The 23,023-nt window shown below is 36.3% G+C and overlaps 2 protein-coding genes across 3 annotated transcripts; both read left to right on the forward strand.

Moving 5' to 3' along the window:
- The first annotated feature begins 1,321 nt into the window (after positions 1 to 1,321).
- LOC139978428 (protein PRRC1-like) lies at positions 1,322 to 13,709 on the forward strand. Of its 2 annotated transcripts, none has more exons than XM_071988646.1 (8): positions 1,322 to 1,429; positions 4,256 to 4,355; positions 5,381 to 5,586; positions 6,384 to 6,533; positions 6,976 to 7,030; positions 7,729 to 7,872; positions 8,176 to 8,299; positions 9,003 to 13,709. In XM_071988646.1, the coding sequence occupies exons 2-8, from the start codon at positions 4,289 to 4,291 to the stop codon at positions 9,316 to 9,318; spliced, it is 1,062 nt and encodes a 353-aa protein (XP_071844747.1). In that variant the 5' UTR covers positions 1,322 to 1,429; positions 4,256 to 4,288; the 3' UTR covers positions 9,319 to 13,709. The 2 variants fall into 2 exon arrangements, with proteins under 2 accessions (XP_071844747.1, XP_071844748.1); XM_071988647.1 differs by lacking the exon at positions 1,322 to 1,429 and adding an exon at positions 2,318 to 2,551.
- Positions 13,710 to 14,334: 625 nt separating this feature from the next.
- Positions 14,335 to 22,993, forward strand: LOC139978427 (probable isocitrate dehydrogenase [NAD] subunit alpha, mitochondrial). The gene is made up of 11 exons (XM_071988645.1): positions 14,335 to 14,453; positions 15,395 to 15,436; positions 16,046 to 16,129; positions 16,901 to 17,073; positions 17,761 to 17,890; positions 18,551 to 18,684; positions 19,239 to 19,341; positions 20,088 to 20,152; positions 20,827 to 20,911; positions 21,381 to 21,533; positions 21,830 to 22,993. The coding sequence occupies exons 1-11, from the start codon at positions 14,421 to 14,423 to the stop codon at positions 21,905 to 21,907; spliced, it is 1,080 nt and encodes a 359-aa protein (XP_071844746.1). The 5' UTR covers positions 14,335 to 14,420; the 3' UTR covers positions 21,908 to 22,993.
- Positions 22,994 to 23,023: the final 30 nt, after the last annotated feature.

The raw sequence follows: 23,023 nt of genomic DNA on the forward strand, positions 1-23,023 counted from the left end.
TTTTGCAGTTGTTGTATATTTAGCACTCTCTATATGTAACTATATCAATATTAATTAAACTACTGGGCTTAGATCATTAGATGCAGCTGCCCACTAGTGTTTTTAAATTGTTTCCTAATCTTTCACAATGTATAGTAATGTTATAACAGTTTCATTTAAATCAGCAGAAATAAAAGAATAAAAGTGTGTTGCAATCATTTTTGTCTGATATATGAATATTTATTGCCTTTTCTCTGTCAACACCTTATTATATATATATTTATATATATATATATTCAAACCTGAGCCTCCCGTTTCATATGCGAACACCCTAACCACTAGGCTATGGACGCTGATTGTATGTCCAGAGGTGCGGTAAGGAAGGTCGTAATAAATATATAGTTATATATACACATATATAGTTATATTTATATATATAGTTCTATATATATATAGTTATAAAATTATATATAGTTATATTTATATAGATAGATATATACCTATTTATAGATATTTATATATATATATCTATATATAAACACTCAGAAAAATACCATCAGGGAAAACACTGATGTGCAGGGAAAACACCTTCAGAGATCGAGGGACATTGGTCTAATGTTGGGTTTGTCCACCGCAATTCAATTGTACATGAGTCACTTTGGAATATTTGCCACATGGAAGGAACCGATGTAATTGAGGAATATTATAAGACACATGGATCACTGAATATTGTTTTTGCTTGACTGATTCAGTGAGTGTTTTTTATATCTCTGGCAATTCTCCTGCATCTTGCATTTACAAACCCGAGCCTCTAACATCTTCATTTGGCAATAATATATTTAGTTCGATGGTGATAGTCATAAGAAATGGCAATTGCCAATAAAAACCGATGAAATAAGTGTAACAAGTAAATGGATTTAATTTAGTAAATGCAGACCCTGTCATTGTATGCACTGAGAGAGTACACGAAATCAATTATTTTTTCAAGGGTACACGATAAAATAAAAATTGCTCAGTTGGAATGAAGTGAACAATTGAAACATTTTCAGAAAAAATGTTGAATTGACGAGATCTGATAAGTGGTCAATTGAACATCTTGGAGAAAATTGTTCAATTGCTCAGTTGGAATGAAGTGAACGAGATCTGATAAGTTGTCAATTAAACATTTTGCAAAAAATGTTCCACTGCTCAGTTAAAGCAACTGAGCAATCCAACATTTTTCTGATTTTTGATAAGATATTATCTTGTTATCTAAACAATTTACTGATAAATGCTGACTTATTTGGGCAAATTTTTCTTATGTTAATGGCCTTTTTAAGCTTCCGTAGATTGGTGTATCTATAAACGATCTATGACGTATTATTGACTTGCCCTCAAATTTTCGTGGCATATAACATGAAATTCGCTCAGCAGCCACATAAGCAAGTGGTGAATTTACTTTGGCAGAAAGGTGAGTAATTTTTGGTAAGACTAAGATAATATTTCAGCTAGTGGAAGGACATAACTGGTAGAATAATTGCATTATGAAAAAATGTATTTGAATGGGAAGATGGCAATGTTAAGCTGCATTCTGAGCTAGCTTTTGGCTGTATTTCTTATTTTTTAGCACAACGTTCGCTGACTACCTGTCGTACTTTTTCGCAAGTACGGGTTCCGCTAACACTAACTTTTTAGTAATTAATAACTCTAGAATTAGAAATACCAACCAAGATAATCACCAATGCACCAAATGATCATTTCAAAAGTTAATCTACGTTAATGACAGTGTTTGTTAATGCCTGTCTGTATTTCTTAGTTTAGTTATTGCGTACCTCTGCTAGTTGAAACTAGCTAGATGTAACTAACTACAAGTACAAATAGGCTACAATTTACAAATGAATGCAATTTCACCAAATTAGAGTTTGTGTCTTAGCCTAACATGTAATAGTTGCAGCATGTACTATTATAAGTAACATACGTTCATGGCATAATCCAAAGGCACTTACGTGGTATAAAATTTTTGTATACTTATAACAGGGATCAAAGTCTTATTCTACCCTGAATATTTTTGTAAAGTCTGTTCAATTAAATAGTATGAAAAGTTTGTTCCATTAAATAGCGAGGTGTCAATATGCATGCTTTTGTATGTTGTATGTTGTTGACACCAACCATGCTCAGGGATCCAAATACATGTGAGCAAGTTCCCACAATAAAGACAGTACATATATACCCTAGTGGTGGCAGAGACAAGTGTTTGGTATATTGTGTACACCAATACTTCACCATCCATGGAGTATATGGAGATTATGGACACCAGGGAGGTAGCCAAACTTTTAATGATCATATGGCATCATTTCAGACAATGGAGTGAAATCCATTCAGATCAGTAGTGTGCATAGGCTTAGCCAGCAGCTGGGATTCATGCACCAGATTATTAGCCTTTCCTTGAACTTTGTGAATCCATGGACTGGCATCCCCACACAGACTAATGAGAACCACTGGAAGAAACCCAAATGGTCATGACTCTCATGAAATTGATGGCGCAGGGACTAAACGGGGATCACCTGCCCCGGCACTTGAATGAGCAGCCAGGGTAGAGTACAAAGTCACTTATTCAATAAGCAATGGCCTATTACTTGTGTTATAAGGAAGCTCTGAAGGATATATTTAGTTGGTAGAGCACAGGATCTATGTGTTGTAAGGTCACCATGTAATAGCGCCCATTGAAGACTAAAATTTCTTCTATTTATATTTAAAAATATTTCATCAGTTATTATGCTTATCATTGCAACAAATTGCTGCATTGTCAGAGATGATCGAGTGACAAAAGAAATAGAATGTCACTTACCAAGTACCATTTGGTTTGGGACTACATTGGGGAGAGCATTATGGTCAAGTGGTTAAGGCAGTGGACTTGTGATCTAAGGTTTGCAGGTTCGAGTCCTGGCCAGATCAATACCTTGTGTCCAGTGGCGTCACCAGACTTTTCAGTCTGGGGGGGCACAGGGGGGGCACCAGCATTTGATGGGGGGGCACTTAGGTGGATATACAGATCGCCGTCCTGGGAGAGGGTCTAAGGGGAGGGGGTGCCCCCCTCCCCTTTGGAAAATTTTCGCATACGGAGGATGGGCTAGATGCAAAATGGTGCCACATTTGATGCTATATTCGATCTGAAGATATCTCCAGAAATTGCTATTTTTGAGGTAATGATTTTAACAACGCGCAGAATTTTGCAGAGGATATGAACCACATGCTGTCGATATTATGCCTAACCCTATCAATAGAACCTACATTTGTTGAATTAATGTGTGCATGACCCCCGACTCCTTTCTTGTCCTTCTCGTTTTCTCTCATTATCTATTAAGATGTAACAAGTTCCAGCATCGTTATTGGCTCCTATCAGGGATCTCACCATGCAATCCAAAGTTTGATCACACATCGAGTATGGCTCAGTATGCAGGTGTGAACATTCGCCATTTGTTCCTACAAGCATCTGACCTCAAATGACCTCTGCACCCCCTACACAACAGGGTTAATATATGGGTCCACAAATATAGGCAAGCATGGTGCCTGCGGACCCTCACATTCTCACATTTCGTCAGCTCCTAACCTGTCAACCTCAGACCAAGGCAACATACTGCAGTACCCTCCCTTCTTGCGGACGTGTACAGCTTCTGGTATGGCGTGAGCACTGACACATTCAATGTAAATATCGACACCTGTTGTGATGGCGCGGGTTACGACTTCAATACCCGATGGTCAAGGATAAACTTTTTCATTTTTTCACAGCTCATTTGAAGAAAATACGAATTACTGTGCTTCTTTGTCCTTATGAAAAACCAACTCAGATGATGGGAGTTGAATATAACAATATATATATATTTTTTTTACCAACCCAAATCTCAGATGGGGGGCACTCGGGGGGCACTAGGTTTTCCAGGGGGGGCACGTGCCCCCCTTGGCGACGCCACTGCTTGTGTCCTTGGCAAGGTACTTTATCTCCAATGCCTCTCTTCACCCAGGTGTATAAATGGGGACCTGTGAGATAAACTGTCAGATGGGCGCTGTTCAGCTGCTGCTATGTGGTGGGATTGTCTCTATGTTTGACAGGTTATTGTTGACCAGGGTAATATTGTGATGCGCCTTGAGCACGGTTATCGGTGGATATGTCTGCGCTTTATTAATCCACAATATTATTATGATTATATTACATTAACAGAGTACATTAGATATCATTTGTACAAAAAGTAGTCTGTAGTATTGATTATTTCAGTCTGTTTTTTTGTATTCCCTACAGTTCCTTAAATTCCTTTGCTAATTGTTTTGCATCATGATGGAAGAAGTAACTTCAGAAGATCACCCAGCTTCTGCGGATCCTGCCCTTAACTCTGAAACAGGTACAGTAGGATATTGATGATTCATGGTTGTAATATCCTCTGCTGTGCCTGATAGACATTTTAAACTTGGTTAGGGGTAATAAATGATATCAAATCCATGGGCAATTTTGAAATGGATTTGAAATGAAGTTGAGCAATGGAAGTGGCTTTCCAAAAGACTTCAGTCCATCAGTCACTCGACTGCAGAATTAGTTATCAACTTCTTTTAAGCTTCATCTCTGGTTGCCTTTCATTTCAGTGACAAAGTAATGCTTTCTGTATGCTCATACATGTTTTGTCTTCCTATTAATATCAAATAAATTCTCTTAGTAATATTCTATTTCTTACTCTGTTTATTTGTACTGCACCACTGATATGATAAATAAATGAATTGAATTGAACAAGTTTTAGCAGATGCAAGAGCACACATCACAAGTGTTGCTTGTTCTGTTGAACGCTCCTACCCTTCGTCACCCCTATCCTCCATCACAACTTCCCTCTGTCACCCCAACCCTCAGTCACCCTCGTTCACACCTTCCCTCTGCACCCCTACCCTGCATCACCCCTATCCTCTATCATCCCTTGTCCCCTTCCCTCCGTCACCCCTACCTACATCATCCCTACCCTCTGTCACTCCTACCCTGTGTCGCCCCTAACCTCCATGGCCCCTACCCACCGTCGCCCCTACCCTCCCTCGCCCCCACCCTCTGTCGCTCCCACCCACTATCGCTCCTACCATCAATCACTCCTACCATCCGTCATTCCTACCCTCTGTCACTCCTCCGGTACATGAACAAGAGAAACAAATATTTACTTCAAAAAAAGTATGTTCCATCACCTACCTCTCCTGTCAAATAACCAAATATTTGGTTATTTCCCATATATTGTTATCTTGTTAATTGTTGCTAGCACTGTCTAGAGTAGGCATAGCTTTTAGATCTTAGCTTCTGATCTATACCATCCTGCAGTAGTTTGTAGTAAACAACAGATTTGATGCTTAAAGTCAAGAGAGACGTTTCCTTAATTGTCATCTCTCTGCTGTTTAGGTAAACCAACAGCTGATTCAGTACTGCCCTCATCTCAAGAAACGCCATCAAGTCCTTCCGGGGGTGAAGCAGGGGCTGCTTCACCTCTGACTAGTACAGGTGATGCCCCCCAGGCCTCATCTCCATCACTCTCATCAACCCCGGCTACGACAAGTCCCGGCAGTACACAAAAGTCAACTTTTACAATAGGTGGTACTCCCATACAGGTAGGTAACCATGATTTTATAATGTTTCTGTTTGTGTGTAGGTGGCCTATTCCAACATGTTTGCTTTCAAAGGAAGATGTTTCAAATATGAGAAAAGAGAGAGGTGGAGAGAGAGAAAGAATTAGGGATGTAAAATGAATTGCATAGTACTGTTATTGTTACTAGTGGCATAGTACTGTTATTGTTACTAATGGCATAGTACTGTTATTGTTACTAATAGCATAGTAATGTTATTGTTACTAGTGGCATAGTACTGTTATTGTTACTAATGGCATAGTACTATTATTGCTACTAATGGCATAATGCTGTTATTGTTACTAATGGCATAGTAATGTTATTGTTACTAATGGCATAGTACTATTAATGTTACTAATGGCATAGTACTGGTATTGTTACTACTGACATAGTGCTGTTATTGTTACTAATGGCATAGTACTGTTATTGTTACTAGTGTATTTTGTGTATGTTTGTGATATAATTTGTATAAAGTTGTTGCTTTGTCTTGATAAAGTTTAAAAGTGCATATTTTTTCTCAGAATATTTAATGGCATTTATGCTATATTGTAGTGCAACAAATTATATTATATATGAAAATCTTTGTGTATGAAAATGTGACTAAATGGAGCAATTAATCGTGATAAATGGGCCAGATGCAATCTCAGTGAAGATGGTGAAAAATGTATTACTTTATGCATATTTAGCTACCTGAAGTACATGGCATCTCCCTATATATAAAGATACATTTGGAACATCTCTTCCACATTTTGTTAAATTTGGCTTTTTCTATCCTCCCATAGCAATCTCCGACACCGATGGAGATTCCACACGAGACTGCCGATAATTCAGACTATGGCCAGATGGAATATGCCTCAGGACGACCCCCCAGTGGGGGAGGGTTCTTTGATTGGGGCGGGGGGCTGATGAGGAAAGTGGTGGAGAAAACAAAGGTAGAGTAATTGTTTTCCAAATTTTGAAGAAGGTTTTATCTATTGGCTAAATAAAAATTACTCTTGATGTCTAAGAATAATTAAATATAAACCTTTATGATTTTAGAAATCATCTTAAATTTAGTGATTTTGTGCTAAAAGGAAGGTGGGAGGGAGCTGCCTTTGTGATCCTATTTTTAGGAAATAAGTTATGGTCCACATTTTACAAAACAATTGTTCAGATTCTGAAGTTTAGTTATCATGACATCATAAAGTTACTGAGAAGAGTGTGTTATTCATTTGTTTGCATTTGCGTGTGTCACAAAGTTTTAATTAATTATCATACTGTAGTTTGCATGTATTGATTTGCTTTGTCAATTTTTAGGAAAAAAGCATAGAATAACTTTTAGTTATTAGATGGATTAATGTTTCCATTATCTCCAATCTTTTTTGTTCTTTCTAGAGCTCAATGGATACTATGATCACCACCTTGGATCCAGGCATGGCACCCATTATCAGTAAGTTTTTTTGTTGTTGAAACTTTACCCGAAACTATTTGCCATTTTCTCTGCCTTATTTAGTATTTGTGTAAAAGTAAGTTGGCCTGACGTTTCGATCCTAGCAGGATCTTCTTCAGAGGCTAAATGACAAGTTACAGTAACAGAGGGGACAAAAACACGCACAGAATACAGACAGGTTAAAGAGCACGGTGAACACAATGAGATGGATGAAAGGGGATTATAAGTAGAAAGCAACAGGAGAAGAGGAGAGGAAGGAGATAAACTGTGGAGGGACAAAGAGAGGATTAAAGGCACAGGGTAAGGAATAAACTGGAGAGGGACAAAGACAGAAAGGTGTGAAGAAAAATGGAGGGGAAGAGAGCTGTGAGAGGAAGAGTGAAAGGGGGGGGGGGAGGGAGAAAGGGGAGAAGGAGTAGGGAACAGAGGAAAGTTAGTCATGTCCTTCCTGAATGTTATTTAGTATTTAACGGTATCATGCTTAATTTGGCTTCTTTTCTTTTAAGGTCATCTTTAGTATTTAAGATTTGTAAAAATTTGGTTAGAAATTTAGATAAAGAGGACAAAGTTTATTCAGACTTTTGGATGACCAGTCTGTGTGTAACCTACCATTGCTTAGACCATATTTTGGTGCAGTTGCCTTCGTTAATATTGTGAGGTTGTTTGAAATGTCAACTCTCTCTCTACTCTCTCTACAGGGTCTGGTGGTGACATCAGTGTGGTCGTCACCTCAGACAAGGAATGCAAAGTATCCGCTGTCCGGGATGCCTTCCAGAAGGTCTTTGGTCTCGCTACAGTCACTGGACAGGCAGCTCAGTCCAACATCGCTCCCCAGCCAGAGGGTGAGTTTGACTGGTAGCTAGGAGGGTCATGTGACAAGCAGCTTAGAGTAAAACAGCATCTCAGCTGAAGGATGAGTCTGTATGAAGGAACAGTTATGTGACAAACAGCTATTACTTAACGTATGAGTATGAGTATGTGAATTACATCCATTCAAGCTAAAATACTGAATCATTTCAGCTAATTGGTATGAATATATTAGTTTCAGGATGACATGGGTTTGCAAAAGTCATTTCCTTCTTCCCTGCTTTCCTCATAGTTGCTGTTACCTGTGCAACAATTTGACCTTTGACTTTCCTTCACAGGTTATGCAGCTGGACTGAAAGGAGCCGAAGAAAGAATCGAGAACCTTAGAAGAGGCGATAAAATCGATGAGAAACAGGTCACAGTCTCAATAGAGAGTTTCATCACAGACTTGCTCCCAGACAAGTAAGGCACTTCATTTTTTTCACAATTCTTCATACACTTTTATGATTTTTATCAATCACATGACCAGGTTTGCTTTAAGGGTGGACATGAAAGGTGTTACTTGCAATGACCCTAATTTGATAGAATTAATTTGGACCCAATGGGCACAGTGGTCATGTGTCCACCTCCATCCCCCCACCCCCTCTCTCCCCCTTATTCATCTTGTGAACAACCAATGTCCCTTTTCATAACTAGTGTCCCTTTTTGTCAATGAAATGTATGTATTTCCAGTTTGCTTTGCTCTTTTTTGTTCCTTGGTTAACTATAACCCCTCCCCCATGTTAATCATAAGGCAGTTGTATCGAATGGATGGAAGATGAATTATTTCAGGAATTGTTAACGTAATGATGTGACTTTAATACCCGTTCATTTCTTCGTAGCAGCTCGTTGTTAATTTATCTGAGTGCAATACAAGTGCAAACACTGTATAGCACCTTTTGTACATAATATTTTATGAGAGACAAAATTCAGACCCATCCAAACTGCTACACAAAGATTGAACACCAAATCACTCCCTTCAAATACACTTATATGATAATACCATCATTGAAATGAAAAGCATGCAGATAAACTACATTTGTAACCAGTTATGTCTCATGAATATGCATAGATTGTCTTTCCAATGACATATTTCTCAATATTTTTTTTTCCTTCCCCATTTCAGATGGTTCGATGTAGGTTGCGTAATACTATCCGATCCTGTCTACCATATTTCATTACAAGTCTTTACTCAAGCAACACCCATCCCTACAGAATATGTCCTTCAAGCTCAAACCCTCACGCCTTCCGATTACTCACTCCGATGGTCGGGCTTAGCCGTAACAGTTGGCGAGGTCATTGCAAAGGCCATCCCTGGCGTCAGCGCGACAGACTGGCATTTGAACTTCACCGGAATGTCCAGGAGAGATATGATTTACAATTCTAGTTTAGCTCTGGCAGGACTCTATAAAGAAAAGTTACCAAAGGGTGAAACACTGTAAAAGAAGAGTACTATCCTTATAGCTAGATCGATAATCCAGCAATCCGTTCAGTGAACAATGAGACGATCAACAAGCACCATGGAGTCATCGGTCACTGGTCTTGAAGTTCATCGTAAACGTGAGTTCCTCCTCGTCTGTCAATTTTACATCTAGCAGCGATGCCAGCTAATTCAGTTAATTCATTTCTGTAATTTATTTTGATACTGATGATATTCTAAGAAACATTGATAATGGTTCCACAGTGTTGATTTCTTTTTCATTAATATGAGCAATTGATCTGAATAAATGTTGATGATTGGTCATTTAAATATTGATAACTGATCTGATAAATATTTATAAATTATCTGATAAATATTAGTCAGTGAACAGATAAATATTGAGTGATCTCATAAATATTAATGATCTGAAAAATATTAATGATTGATCTGATGAATATTTATAAGTGATCTGATGAAAATGAATCAGTGATCTGATAAATACAAATGTTTGATCTGATCATTGTTAAGGTGGATGATTGGTCTGTTAAATATTGATGATTGTTGTGATAAATATTTACAAGTGATCTGATAAAAATTAGTCAGTGAACAGATAAATATTGAGTGATCTCATAAATATTAATGATCTGAAAAATATTAATGATTGATCTGATGAATATTTATAAGTGATCTGATGAAAATGAATCAGTGATCTGATAAATACAAATGTTTGATCTGATCATTGTTAAGGTTGATGATTGGTCTGTTAAATATTGATGATTGTTGTGATAAATATTTACAAGTGATCTGATAAAAATTAGTCAGTGAACAGATAAATATTGAGTGATCTCATAAATATTAATGATCTGAAAAATATTAATGATTGATCTGATGAATATTTATAAGTGATCTGATGAATATGAATCAGTGATCTTATAAATACTAATGCTTGATCTAATCTTTAATAATGTTGATGATTGGTCTATTTAATATTGATAATTGATCTGAAAAAAATATTTATAAGTTATCTGATAAATATTAGTCACTAAAATGATAAATATTATGAAGTGATCTGATAAATATAAGTCAGTGAACTGATAACATGTAAAGAGTGATCTGATAAATACTAGTGGTTGATCTGATGAATATTTATAAGTAATCTGATAACGACAAATTACCGATGTGATCAATATTAATGAGTGATCTGATGAATATTTATGATTGATTTCATACATATTTGATGATTTTTCCAATAAATATCAGTGTTTGGATTAATAATCTGGAAAGTATAGATAATTTCCAAGACAGTTGACGAAACAATTATTGATAGTTATTGTTTTATATAGTCATGATTTAGCATGCTAACTGATGATTGTTTAGTTATTCAATATTGATGATTAATCTTTTGTAATAGTTATGGTAAGGATGATAAGTACTAAGCAAGTGACTTGCAACTTCTGATTGTTTCAGCCATTAATTAAAGATGATTAGTCTGATATCGTTACGGTGCAGTCAAGCTGTATGTTCATGTACTTAAACTGTTACCATACACTAGGTTTACACTTTTTGTTGTTATTTTTGTTGTTGTTGTTGCATTAACTAATATAAACATTCTTGGAAATTTTGTTCCAAATATTTGCTGTTTACTGTCTCTAAATATCTCATACCACATTGTCTGTTTTTACGCTATTGGTAAAAAAATGTTTCCTCAATTTTCTGAAAGTCTCTAAAAAAAACATGTTGGTAAACGTGACATTTTTTTTTACTATCAAGTCAACCAAAAGTGTACTTATTATTATAAGGACCGTAATGTGTAAATTGGAACTCTTGATATACAGTATGTAAGAAGAAGAAGAAAATGTCAATCTATTGCTTTTAATATCTACAGTTGGTCTTCCAGTTGTGAATCCATTGTCAGAGAATTCTGTGCAAGGTGACCTTTGGTTAGGTTCCTACTGTACTCTAGACGATATTTCTGGTACTGTTTTCTAGTTTATCGGTATTTGTTCAGTCATGTTTATGTTTTTAAGTTAAGTCAATTTCTTCAAACTTGATATTTTGACGGTTTGAATACAAACAAGTTCAGTGAAAGATGACATCATAGATGGACACCACTGATAATTTATGTTTAATCTACAGTACTCTGATTTACCTTTCATCCATCTCTGAAAGAGAACTTTGAATGAGTTGTTTATATATATGTTCCTTATTGAGTGTTGTTATTGGTAGAGGGGTCAGAGTTCATTTCAGCTCGCCCACTAGTGGGTAAAATTATGTAAACCTTGCAAAGCCAGCTGGCACTTGGATTATGCCTAATGAAACACAAAATAGTATCATATATAAAAAATTGAAAGAAAAAATATCAAATTCCTAACAGACATTACATCATGACTGAACATTACTTGCTTTATGGATCTGCTTATGGAAGGTTTAATATGAAGTGAGCTACAGTATTGGAAAAACCAAAAAAAGGCCAATAATGTGCTTTAAAGTTGAGATGACAACTCTTGCTGTAATTTGTAAAACCATCGTTAGATATCTGACCTATTGGAACAACAAATTTTCAGAACTATACCGTTAAAAAGTAGAAGAATGGCTGGAACTTGGAAATCTTGCATATCCAGGTTCCAAAGTTAGGAGAGGTCCAGTTATTCCATATTTTACTGTAATAAAATATAAACATGAAGAATTGTTTGTATTCTCGCTGAATGAAATGTTTAATAACTGCTTAATCTTGCTAAGAACAAGATGTAAAATATTTATTCAGTTAATCAAATAGTTTACAACATTCCATCAGATGGAGGTGTATTGTTTCCATACAAAATATAGAGTCACACATTTATTGAAACTGCCAGCTGATATTATAAGCCAAGTTGTTTCTGTTTACTGTCATTTTACCCCCCCCCCCCCCTTTTGTTTTTTGTTTCAACCTTATGTTCACAAAGTGGACTTGTGATATATATGTTTTCTAGCTCAAGGCAATATTTAAACTAACTTGTCTAATTGCTGGATCATTTATGTTTTTATGTAGCTTCAACACTCATGCTTAGGGACATACACAACATTAAAAAATGGATACATGTTCTGTTAAAAGATAGTAGAAATATTGTAGAATCAAGGTAGAAATGAAAACAAAAACACAGTTTACGTTTTACAGTATAAAGCCTGGGTATGATATCCTATGACATGGATATCCTATGATATGGTATAATTTAATGTGTAATATGGTATAATGTATATGATATCCTATGATATGATATAATATCATGTGTAATATGGTATAATGTATATGATATCCTATGATACATGATATAATGTGATATGGTATAATGTATATGATATCCTATGATACATGATATAATTGTAATATGGTATAATGTATATGATATCCTATGATACATGATATAATTGTAATATGGTATAATGTACATGATACCCTATGATACATGATATAATGCATAATATGGTATAATGTATATGATATCCTATGATACTTGATATTATGTGATATGGTATAATGTATATGATATCCTATGATACTTAGTGTAATGTGTAATATGATATAATGTACATGATATCCTGTGATACTTGATATAATGTGTAATATGGTGTAATGCATATGATATCCTATGATATATACTTGATATATTGTGTAATATGGTATAATGTACATAATATCCTATGATACTTGATATAATGAGTAATATGGTATATTGTACATGTTATCCTATGATACTTGATATAATTTGAATATGGTTTAATGGATATAGTGTGTAATATGGTATAATGTACATGATATCCTATGATACTTGATATAATTTGAATATGGTTTAATGGATATAGTGTGTAATATGGTATAATGTACATGACATTCTATGATACTTGATATAATGTGTGATATGGTATATGATATGATACAATATGTGATATGATATCCTATTATATAATTTGGATGTGGTACAATGTACATTCTATGACATAATATATGATATAATATTGTAGTTTGGCCAGTTCACCAAGTCATAAAGACCATGCTTATACTTTCTGCCTGATCCATCCTCCCTGTTGGGAACTACTGTGTGAGTCATATCTTTTTATCTTTTGTCCGTTTTGCCTCCAAAGAGGGATTCTGCTTGGATCAACTCTCCTTGTTATCTAAAGATAAGGGTTTTTTTTTTCTTTTATTTTTCACTTTCATTTGCTTGAGGCTGTTCTTGCAATGTTTTCTTTTTCTTTTATTTCGCAACCTTTTTTTTGTTGGTTGGGGAGGGGGGGAGTTGTTTTGTAGCTCTTATTGACCTAAATACCGGTAGCTTTCATTCTCATTTACATAATTGGTTGTAAGATTTCAAGACTTAAGCTAATCAGCATAAGCCTCTTATAGGCTTCTTCCAAATAAATCCAACAGAACTGAAATGGTTTGTCAATACGTGTCATGCTTTGTTTTCAAGTTTTTGGTTTTCAATTGTAAATTAGTTATTACTTACTTAATGATTGCATCATTAAGAGAATGAACTGACCCCGACAAATCGCAAGGGAAACAAAAGGGCCCAATTAATTTGTTAATACTTTCCGAATATAGTGGTCTGTTTGTTTGCATATGTATCTGATATGTGTGTGTGGGTGTGACATTTTGGATTGTAAGCATGACAATCCCAACATGTCCAGCTTGTATGAACTTGATACTTAATAAGTAGATGTTCCGTAATGAGTGTTGCTATTGGCGGAGGTCAAAGTTCATTTGAGGCGGCCTCAAGTGGGCAAATTATGAAAACCCTGTATAAAGCCACTTGGCACTTGACTTTTGCCAGAATCAAACAACAGTATGTACTTGACAAACGAACCAAAGTTGCTTTGTGGATCCCCTCAAAGGCGAGAGTGATATTGACCAATGACAAGGCTTTTGAGGTTTTATCTGCAGCAATGTCGGGAATTATTGTCACAGCAAAGTAAAACAGAGTATCTGTAATCATATCGCTCTGAAAGAATTTATACTAAATAGATGGCGCTATCAATGAATAAATCATGACAGATATGTTCAAATCAAACAGCCTGCTGAAAGTTGCGTAAGAATGAGAATAGAATTTCCGAACAACGGAGAAACGTGATTAACACACCAGACCAACGATGTCTCTCTTTGGATTATTCAGAAAATCTTTGGTAATAGAGCAATTACTAATCCATTTTGCAATATGAGTCGCCTTCTTACCAATTTAACGGACATTTAAGATACTAGAACTTGAAAGGCAGAGAACTTTCTAAATTCTAATGCAATCCTTACTCGAATGTTGGACCAATTGTCCGTACTGTCGTACGCACTTTGCAGTGTAGGAGTTCAGTTGTGCGAAAAGTGTGCTTTCAATTAGGTTAAGATAATAAATGGCCGTGGCTATTCTTACGACTAGTTGTAACAATTATTTATAAACTATTCTTACGACAAAGGCGAATTCAAGCGCAGTAAAGTAAATAAAGCAACTGCGCATGTAGTAGGGGTAACCCTAACCCTTACTTTAACCCTAAACCCCAATCCTAACCCTAACACTTACCCTAACCGGAAATTATTGTTACTCCTGGTCATAAAAATAGCAACTGCGCATGCGTAATCGGAAATTATTCTTACGAATAGTCGTAAGAATAGCCACTTTGATAATAAATTGATATCCTGAGCCTACTTGTAAGAACTAGCCTTACTGTTTTAGTTGTGACCTTATAAAAGCTTCTATAAGTTTGTAAAATTGTTGCAAGGACATGCTACTCAACCTGCCAGATATGTGTCCCTTTTGAAACTTTTGAAAGATAAGCTTAACAATAACACAGGACACAATTATGGGGACATGCAAGTTACTGTTCACCGACATACCACACTTAGTGACAATGTCAAAGTTAAGTATAACAGGCTCCAAAATTCCAGCCTGGCTTAGGCCAAATCAGAAAGTGAGCCCTATCATCATATTGGTCTTGTAATTATGTCAATAAAACAAGTCATTTTCCAATTTTGTAAAAGCAAAGAACAGCGTGGCAACAGATTTACTTGTTTCAGAAAATTATCTTTAAGTGTCCTAATTGATTAGAGTACTTTTCATCTTCATCGTCACTCTTAGGTACCTGCCGCCCAGAATCTGTCTCGATGCTATTCTCAACAGGTGAGACATATTGTGACAATGAAGACTGGCACAGCTTTGTGTACTGTTGATCACAATGAGTTAGAATCCGAATAAATGAATTTGTTATTAATTTTGATTAGTAAAATGTCAGTCTGATAGTAGAACAGCATAAATGATCACTTCCGTGTCACTTCAGTTGATACTTATCATAATATGACTTAGGAGTTTAGACCAGCGGTGTGAAGTATCAGATGAAGACAGTCGTCTTGTGAAGTGATGTACACTAACTTATATACATATCATCTAGCATTAAAAGCCTGTTGCAAAATGTGTGAGTGTAGACACCCAGTATGTCATAACTGAAATGAACCTAAGTTATATGAGAGCAGTGGAGCACAAATCAGTACTTTTTAATTGTCTCCTCTCACATCATTTGACTAAAATTATAAAAATATAAAGAATGGTGGAGACTTGAGTGGACCCTAAACAGATGTCTGGCCAGAGACAGGATACCATTGGCCCACTTGTTTATCTTTCAATGGGTCCTTTCCAACCTAGCACGATCTGCATTGTATATTTAGTAAACATTCCCGCAATTATTTATGAAGGTGTAACTTAAACTTTGTCTTTGTATAAAATTTGCTTCAGATTCAGAAAGTTACCTTAATTCCAGGCGATGGAATTGGTCCTGAGATTTCATCTTCAGTTCAACAAATATTTTCCGCTGCCGAAGTGAGTAAACAAATACGGGACATAGTACATTCAATTTTAAGAATAATGATTGAGGCAGGTGTTAAGCCTTTTAAGACTAGAAAGTAATGGGAATAGTATCTTTGGCCAAAGATGATAACTTTAGCTACCGCGAGATACACTTAACTGTAAAATGTTAATCTATCATTTGATCAATTCAATTTAACTGGACATCCGAAATGTTACATGAATGTCTGAGAACCAAGGCCGGGTATTAAATTGAGCAAGGATATTTGCAATGCATGTAAATATTTTTTTACAAAATGTAATCTATGGAGTCAAATATTTTCTCTTATTTTTGTGTTGCTTCAAAAATATTTCGTTAATGTATTTTAAACTTGGTGGTCCAGGCTATTCCATGGATGACCCTTCAAAAATTCAAAAACAAAAGATTATTTTATAATTCATTCATCAAATGGAGAGGTTTTTTCATTTCCGGGACAACATGCAAGTCTTTCATGATGTTGTCTTTTAGTTTCTTATGTCCTTCCATTAGCAAACAAAAATGTTGTTTATCAGAAGTTAGTTTGACAAGAGTTGAATTTTTTTTTATATATGAGATGCATTATGCTTCTAATTTGTAATTGAATGTTTCTTCTTTGTCGTTGCCCTAGCAGATATCATAGATAAAGACAGAATCGACAAACTATCACACATCGGCCATGCCATCATTGCTGATATTATTTTAGTAGTAGTTTACAATGGGATCTTCATTACCATCTTTGTTTGGTTCTTTTCCCAACAACAAAACAGGTCCCAGTGGAGTGGGAATCTGTGGATGTTACGCCCGTCAGGGGTCGAGATGGCCAAACGAGAATCCCTGATGCTGCTGTAGAATCCATGAACCTGAATAAGATTGGCCTTAAAGGACCTCTGGCCACACCCATTGGGAAAGGACACATGAGTCTTAATCTTGCCCTCAGAAAGTAATTTTTTAAGTTTTATAGATTTGCTCCAATTTCTGCTGATATATTTGGTTCTTCTTTCCAGATGTATTCAAGTTGTTTTTGTTTTGTTTTTTGTTTCCTTGAATATTGAATCCAGTGCTGTTTTATTTAGTTTAAGGTTCCAGTGTAGGTTGCTGTTAGAAATTTAAGATGTAAGCCCCAGATCAAAGCTTTGGGGGTATCAAGATGCAGGTCTGACCCCAGGGACAATAACTGATGCTCCCTGCCACCATTTTGAAGTTTCATAAAATTCATGGTACATTCATGGATTTGTTTCTGTAAGTTAAAGTCGTTATCCCTTGACCCCTTACTGACCAGGTACTCCAGGGCTATATCCCCTGACCTTCTGCCTCATCAGGCCTGCATAGCTAACACCATAAAGCTGCTCCTTTGATTTGAACCTGGGAGTATATTATGTACCTATGCCCATTTTTGTAATCACTGAACCTATACCTGCCATCCACAGTTTGAAAAGGCAATTCACTTTATCGAGAGAAAAAATTCTTTGAAAATATGAAAACAACCCTTGAAATATTCCATTAGTGTACCATCTGTAAATTCAATCTTCCAAGTGCAAATGTTATGTCTCTTGCTTTGTTATGATTTAATGTGAGTCAATTTATCTCAATGTATCGTTTTCATACTTTAGTTTTCTTCTCCCATCAGAGAATTTGATTTGTACGCCAATGTCAGACCGTGTAAATCGTTAGAAGGCTATAAAACAGTTTACGACGATGTGGACCTCGTCACGATACGAGAAAACACAGAGGGGGAGTACAGCGGCATTGAACATGAAGTAAGTATTCCCATCATTTATGATCAGATAGGTTACCTTATTGTAGAAAATCAATATTGAATAATAACTTAACAGGTAGCATTAGTGTTAGTGTTTCAGGTGAAAATTGTCTGACCGAAATGGTGCATGTATTAACTTGTTATTAAAACAAGTCCCTTCTCGTTTTTCTTTATCTTGTGAGTATTGGAAAGTTGCTAGATATAATGGTCATGTCTCATCACCAGTAGTTTTCCTGATTCTAGTCTTAACTGAATTTGTTAAATGTGTGCAAAAAATTGATTCAGTCATGTCATTTTGAAAATGGAATTTAGTTGGCACTTCTACAAATTCTTTGCATCATCAAGAAGAAAAAAATCTGTCCATTTATAGTTGTACACTAAAAGATCCATCCTTTCCAAGTCTCAAGCCATTGATCGGGGAGGAGCAGTTACACAGACAGTTTCCATAGCGACAGGAAGTTCGACACTATAGTCACAAAGTTGTACCACTTTTCAATTGGGATGACATTTCTCTGGTCTTGTAGCATATCTTGGGCCTTTTTTTTTCAAAAAGAAAAAGAAGAATGTTTGCGATTTGTCTAAGTCCTGAATGTCTAGACCCTTTAATGAATGAGCTGTTTGCAAACAAGTGAAGTGAATTTTGTTTGCGTGACTCTTTCAGATTGTGGATGGTGTCGTACAGAGTATAAAGCTCATCACCAGGGACGCCTCCATGAGAGTTGCAGAATTTGCCTTTGACTTTGCCAGAGCTAACAACAGACCCACAGTCACTGCTGTCCATAAAGCAAATATCATGTAAGCTGATTTAGGTGTTGTGGTTTCTTTGTGGGGATAAGGGGAGAGGGGTGGTGAGGGGGGGGGTAAACTTACTGTCTGTGAGGGGAAATGTACAGCTGAAAATAAGAATTTGTGCCATATATATTTATATCATATATTTATTATGTATACTCTTGTGAAGTCATATGTGATAAAAAACAAGAATAAAGTTACTTATAGGGTCAGTATCATAAAGGGTTGAAAATGTTGGTGGAGAGATCCTACAAAAGTTCCATTTATATTTCTGTCATAATAGTCTCTAGCTGTGCATTATGTGATTTGTCGTTGGTGTTAGTGAAATGGATTGAACCTGCTTTCATATACAATGCATCTTAATATCAGCAGTCAATGCAAATTGTTATTTTCTTACCCTGTCTAGTTTAAATTGAGTACACAAATCTGTGGTTTATTTGCTTAGAATATCCATTTACTATATATAGGAGGGATTGTTTAAGATATATTTTGGGTGGTTTCTGTCTTACCCTGTTCACAACGCACGATGCAATCATATTTCCTGGTGTTGTCCGTCGCAGGAGAATGTCCGATGGATTGTTCCTGAGATGTTGCCGAGAGGTTGCCGAGCAGCACAAAGATATCAAATTCAGAGAGATGTACTTAGACACGGTTTGCTTGAATGTAAGTAATGATTATTCATCAATTAGCATAAATGAATTATTGGTCGTGTAAACGGACCAGCGGAAATTTAAGATGTGTATAATATATATCCCATCACGTGAGTGTATTGCAATGGATGCTAAATTTTGAGGGTCTTATATTCACCTTTTTAAGATAATTTTTAAAGGCAGAAAAATCAAACTTTTTAACTTGTTACAAAGCTTGCTCTATCAGTTTATGTTCAGAGAGCTTTCATAGTCGTTGAAATTTTATTAATGTGAGCTATTTCAAGACCTACCAGAGAGTTTTCGCATATTAAAGTTTTGCACACAGACATCTGCACACATGGACGAAACTATCTGCACACATGGAAGAATTGCGGAGGCACTGACGGGGGTGAAGGGAGAGGGGTGGATCAAGTTAGGTTTTCTAAATCGGTATTGTTTGGCAATTGTCAGTCGTTTCCACAATTTTCAGTCTCATGATTTGAGTAAAAAACTGTTTCTTTAACAGAGAAATTGTAGGTGAATGTATTTGCAAATTATTGTGAGTTTTGTCATTCTGCTTGGTGATATTGCATGTTCAGAAGTAACAGTAGCTGACCGTTGCCTTATAAAGACAATTACCCAGGTCTTTGTCAGGACATAAACATCCAAATGAACATTGCTGAATTCAAGAAGTCGAGTTAATTCCTCATTTTCAGAATAGCAATCACCAGAAGGTAAAGGGTAGGTGTGCTTGATATTCTGTTGTTTACTTTTCATTAGATGGTGCAAGACCCTACACAGTTTGATGTCCTTGTCATGCCAAATCTTTACGGAGATATCTTGAGGTAGGTGGGAATGTTATACTACCAGGGTCTTGTCACGCTTTGCCTCCCTTCCGCCCTTGCCCCCCCCCCCCTTTTCTATCCATCCACCCTCAAAACAAAAAGAACTCACTATTGTGGCATTGGTTCCATAATTTAGACATAACTTTCTCTCGCATATATCACTATGGTAGATTTCACCTCGGAATCTGTTCCATACTTGGTCCATTCAGGCAGATTCTGGTCAGAAACCACACTGGACTACGAGTCATGACCATGTTGGATATTATTGTTATTATTATTATTACCAATATTATTATTATGATTATTATTATTGTTGTTATTGTTATAATTATTATTATTATTATTATGAGAAGCTACCGTCTGTTCAACATCAGTGATCAAAATCAGTCTGGAATGGACTAAACTAAATTACCTTTGCAATGAATATTCATGTTGTTTGATCGACACAACCAATCAGAAGCAAGTGTACAAGACCTGTCGCTAGTTACTGTGTGATGAATTTCACTGTGTCTATTAGATGCTGCCTGATGTATATTCATGTTGAATCAAAGATGTCACCAAACAGAAACGAGTGTTCCTGTTCAGTTGAGAGGCTTTACTATCTATTATGTTCTGATAAATGAGTAAAATGTATAAACTTTAAGCGATATTGATCTCATCCTCTTGATTGCCAGCGATCTCTGTGCTGGACTGGTAGGGGGGTTAGGTGTCACCCCCAGTGGCAACATTGGTGCAGGAGGAGTGGCTATCTTTGAATCGGTGAGTTAATGAGATGCAAGAAACACAAAGAATATCATGAATGTGACACATATTCCTAGTGATTTGACTAGCCTTTATAGATTTATGCACAAAATATGTTTTTTTCAATAGTAGAAGAAAACTTACTTTTACTGATCATTAAAGTGTGTAAAGCAGAAATTCAACCAGTGGAGGGGGAGGGGTGTGGGGAGCAGGGGGATGTGGGGAGCAGGGGGATGTGGGGAGCATGGGGTGTGGGGAGCAGGGGGTGTGGGGGAGCATGGGGTGTGGGGAGCAGGGGTGTGGGGAGCAGGGGGTGTGGGGGAGCAGGGGGTGTGGGGGAGCAGGGGTGTGTGGGGGAGCAGGGGGTGTGGGGGAGCAGGGGGGGAGTAGCTATGAAATTTGTTGATTGGAGTTGTTGATTTTGCTGATGTATTTAATGTCTCTGTGTTTTGCTTTGCTGCCCTCATTCGTTAATTGCTTTACCCAGGTACACGGTACTGCACCAGACATCGCCGGAGAGGACAAGGCTAATCCTACCGCGTTACTGCTTAGTGCTGTCATGATGTTAAGACACATGGAACTACATGATCACGCCAACAGGATAGAAAATGCAGTCCTTACAGTCATCGGAGAGAGAAAGGTAACATTTTTTATTCCAGCATTTACTCCTGTTTGTAACTTGTAAAAAATTTACAGTCAATGGATGGTCAAAAATATCTAGGCGCATTTGTAGGGAGCAAAACATCGCTTAAACAAATTTAAATATTGAGCCGGTCTGACAAGAAGGGAGATAATGCAATATAATCTTACTATTGACATGCTATCTGCTGCCATGGTGTGGAAAATAGGTTGCAAGTGATAACTGCCTTGAGGACGGCACAGCAGAGGTTCAAAGTTTGTAAACAGTCATTCTTTTTCTTCTTTTTTTCATGCCAGCATTTAACGGGAGATCTTGGAGGAGAGTCCAAATGTTCTGAATTCACGGCTGCCATCTGTGAGAAGGTTCAGAGCTGAGAGAAGGGAAGAGCTTGTAGGCTGAATTTTAAATTAAAAATGTTTGGACTTTCATAAAATATGAGATTTATACGTTTCTTTGTGGACTTTATCAGTTACCGAGTGTTATTTAGACGGATTTTATTTAGACGGATTATTTAGAAGGATTTCCTTCCATAGTTAACTTTTTATTCTGAATATGGATATATATATATACATATATTTATACCTTAGGATGCTACTGCAAATGAAAGTTACAAGGGTCTTTCTTCGTTCAGCATAAATATGAGAGATTATGACTCCAAGAATATTACTCAAGTAGTTAGCTGTTAGTTCACTCGTTGCCATGGTTTTCTTACATTTTAATTTGTTTAGTTTTAGCTGCCCTGAATGATTTGGTACCACAGAGGTATTATAATTGTAAGCACAAAGATGGGCTGTGTTCTCAATTCAGGGATTTAATTGTGTTGGCTTTATGCAGATATGTAAGATAGCATTTTTATATGAATATTTACATGTACATTACTGCTGAAAAATCAATACCTGAATTTGTAGCTTGTCGTTTGATAACAAGAATATAAACTACAGGAAATAGTGATCCACATGAGCGAGAGAGAGATCTAACTAGATTGACGGTTATTCTTATTGATGAATCCATGATGCCGTGGGAAAGACAAGTATCACCTCTTTGAGATGGTTTACTCCACTATTAGTACGAGCAATTTCCCAATTTAATCATATCACACTCGTGGTGTGCATTGAACTCCTTACGTTGCTTTGCATGGCATTTATGCAATGTGAGTTTTATTAAATTTTTGAGTTCTAAATCATTTTCTAGTTTGAAATGATTAATTGATAAAAATTATTCATGTTTTGCAGTTGAAATATTTCCTATTACTCTCACACATCTCAGCATCTTGAACTCATTGCTATATCATATCCCACTTTGTGCAATGCTTAGAAGGTTTCAAATATACCAAGTATTACATGATTTTGAAATTCATGTCCTTGCTTCCCTGTGTCCTTGCATCAGGTTGTCTCTTGAGAGAAAGTCATCTTTATCTCCCATCTTTTATTGGTTTCAATAAATTGTTGGTTACCAAAAGCTGTAACTTCTAAAACGTGTAATTATTTCAA

This window comes from Apostichopus japonicus, chromosome 13 (assembly GCF_037975245.1).
Source record: "Apostichopus japonicus isolate 1M-3 chromosome 13, ASM3797524v1, whole genome shotgun sequence".
Lineage (NCBI taxonomy): Eukaryota > Metazoa > Echinodermata > Holothuroidea > Aspidochirotida > Stichopodidae > Apostichopus > Apostichopus japonicus.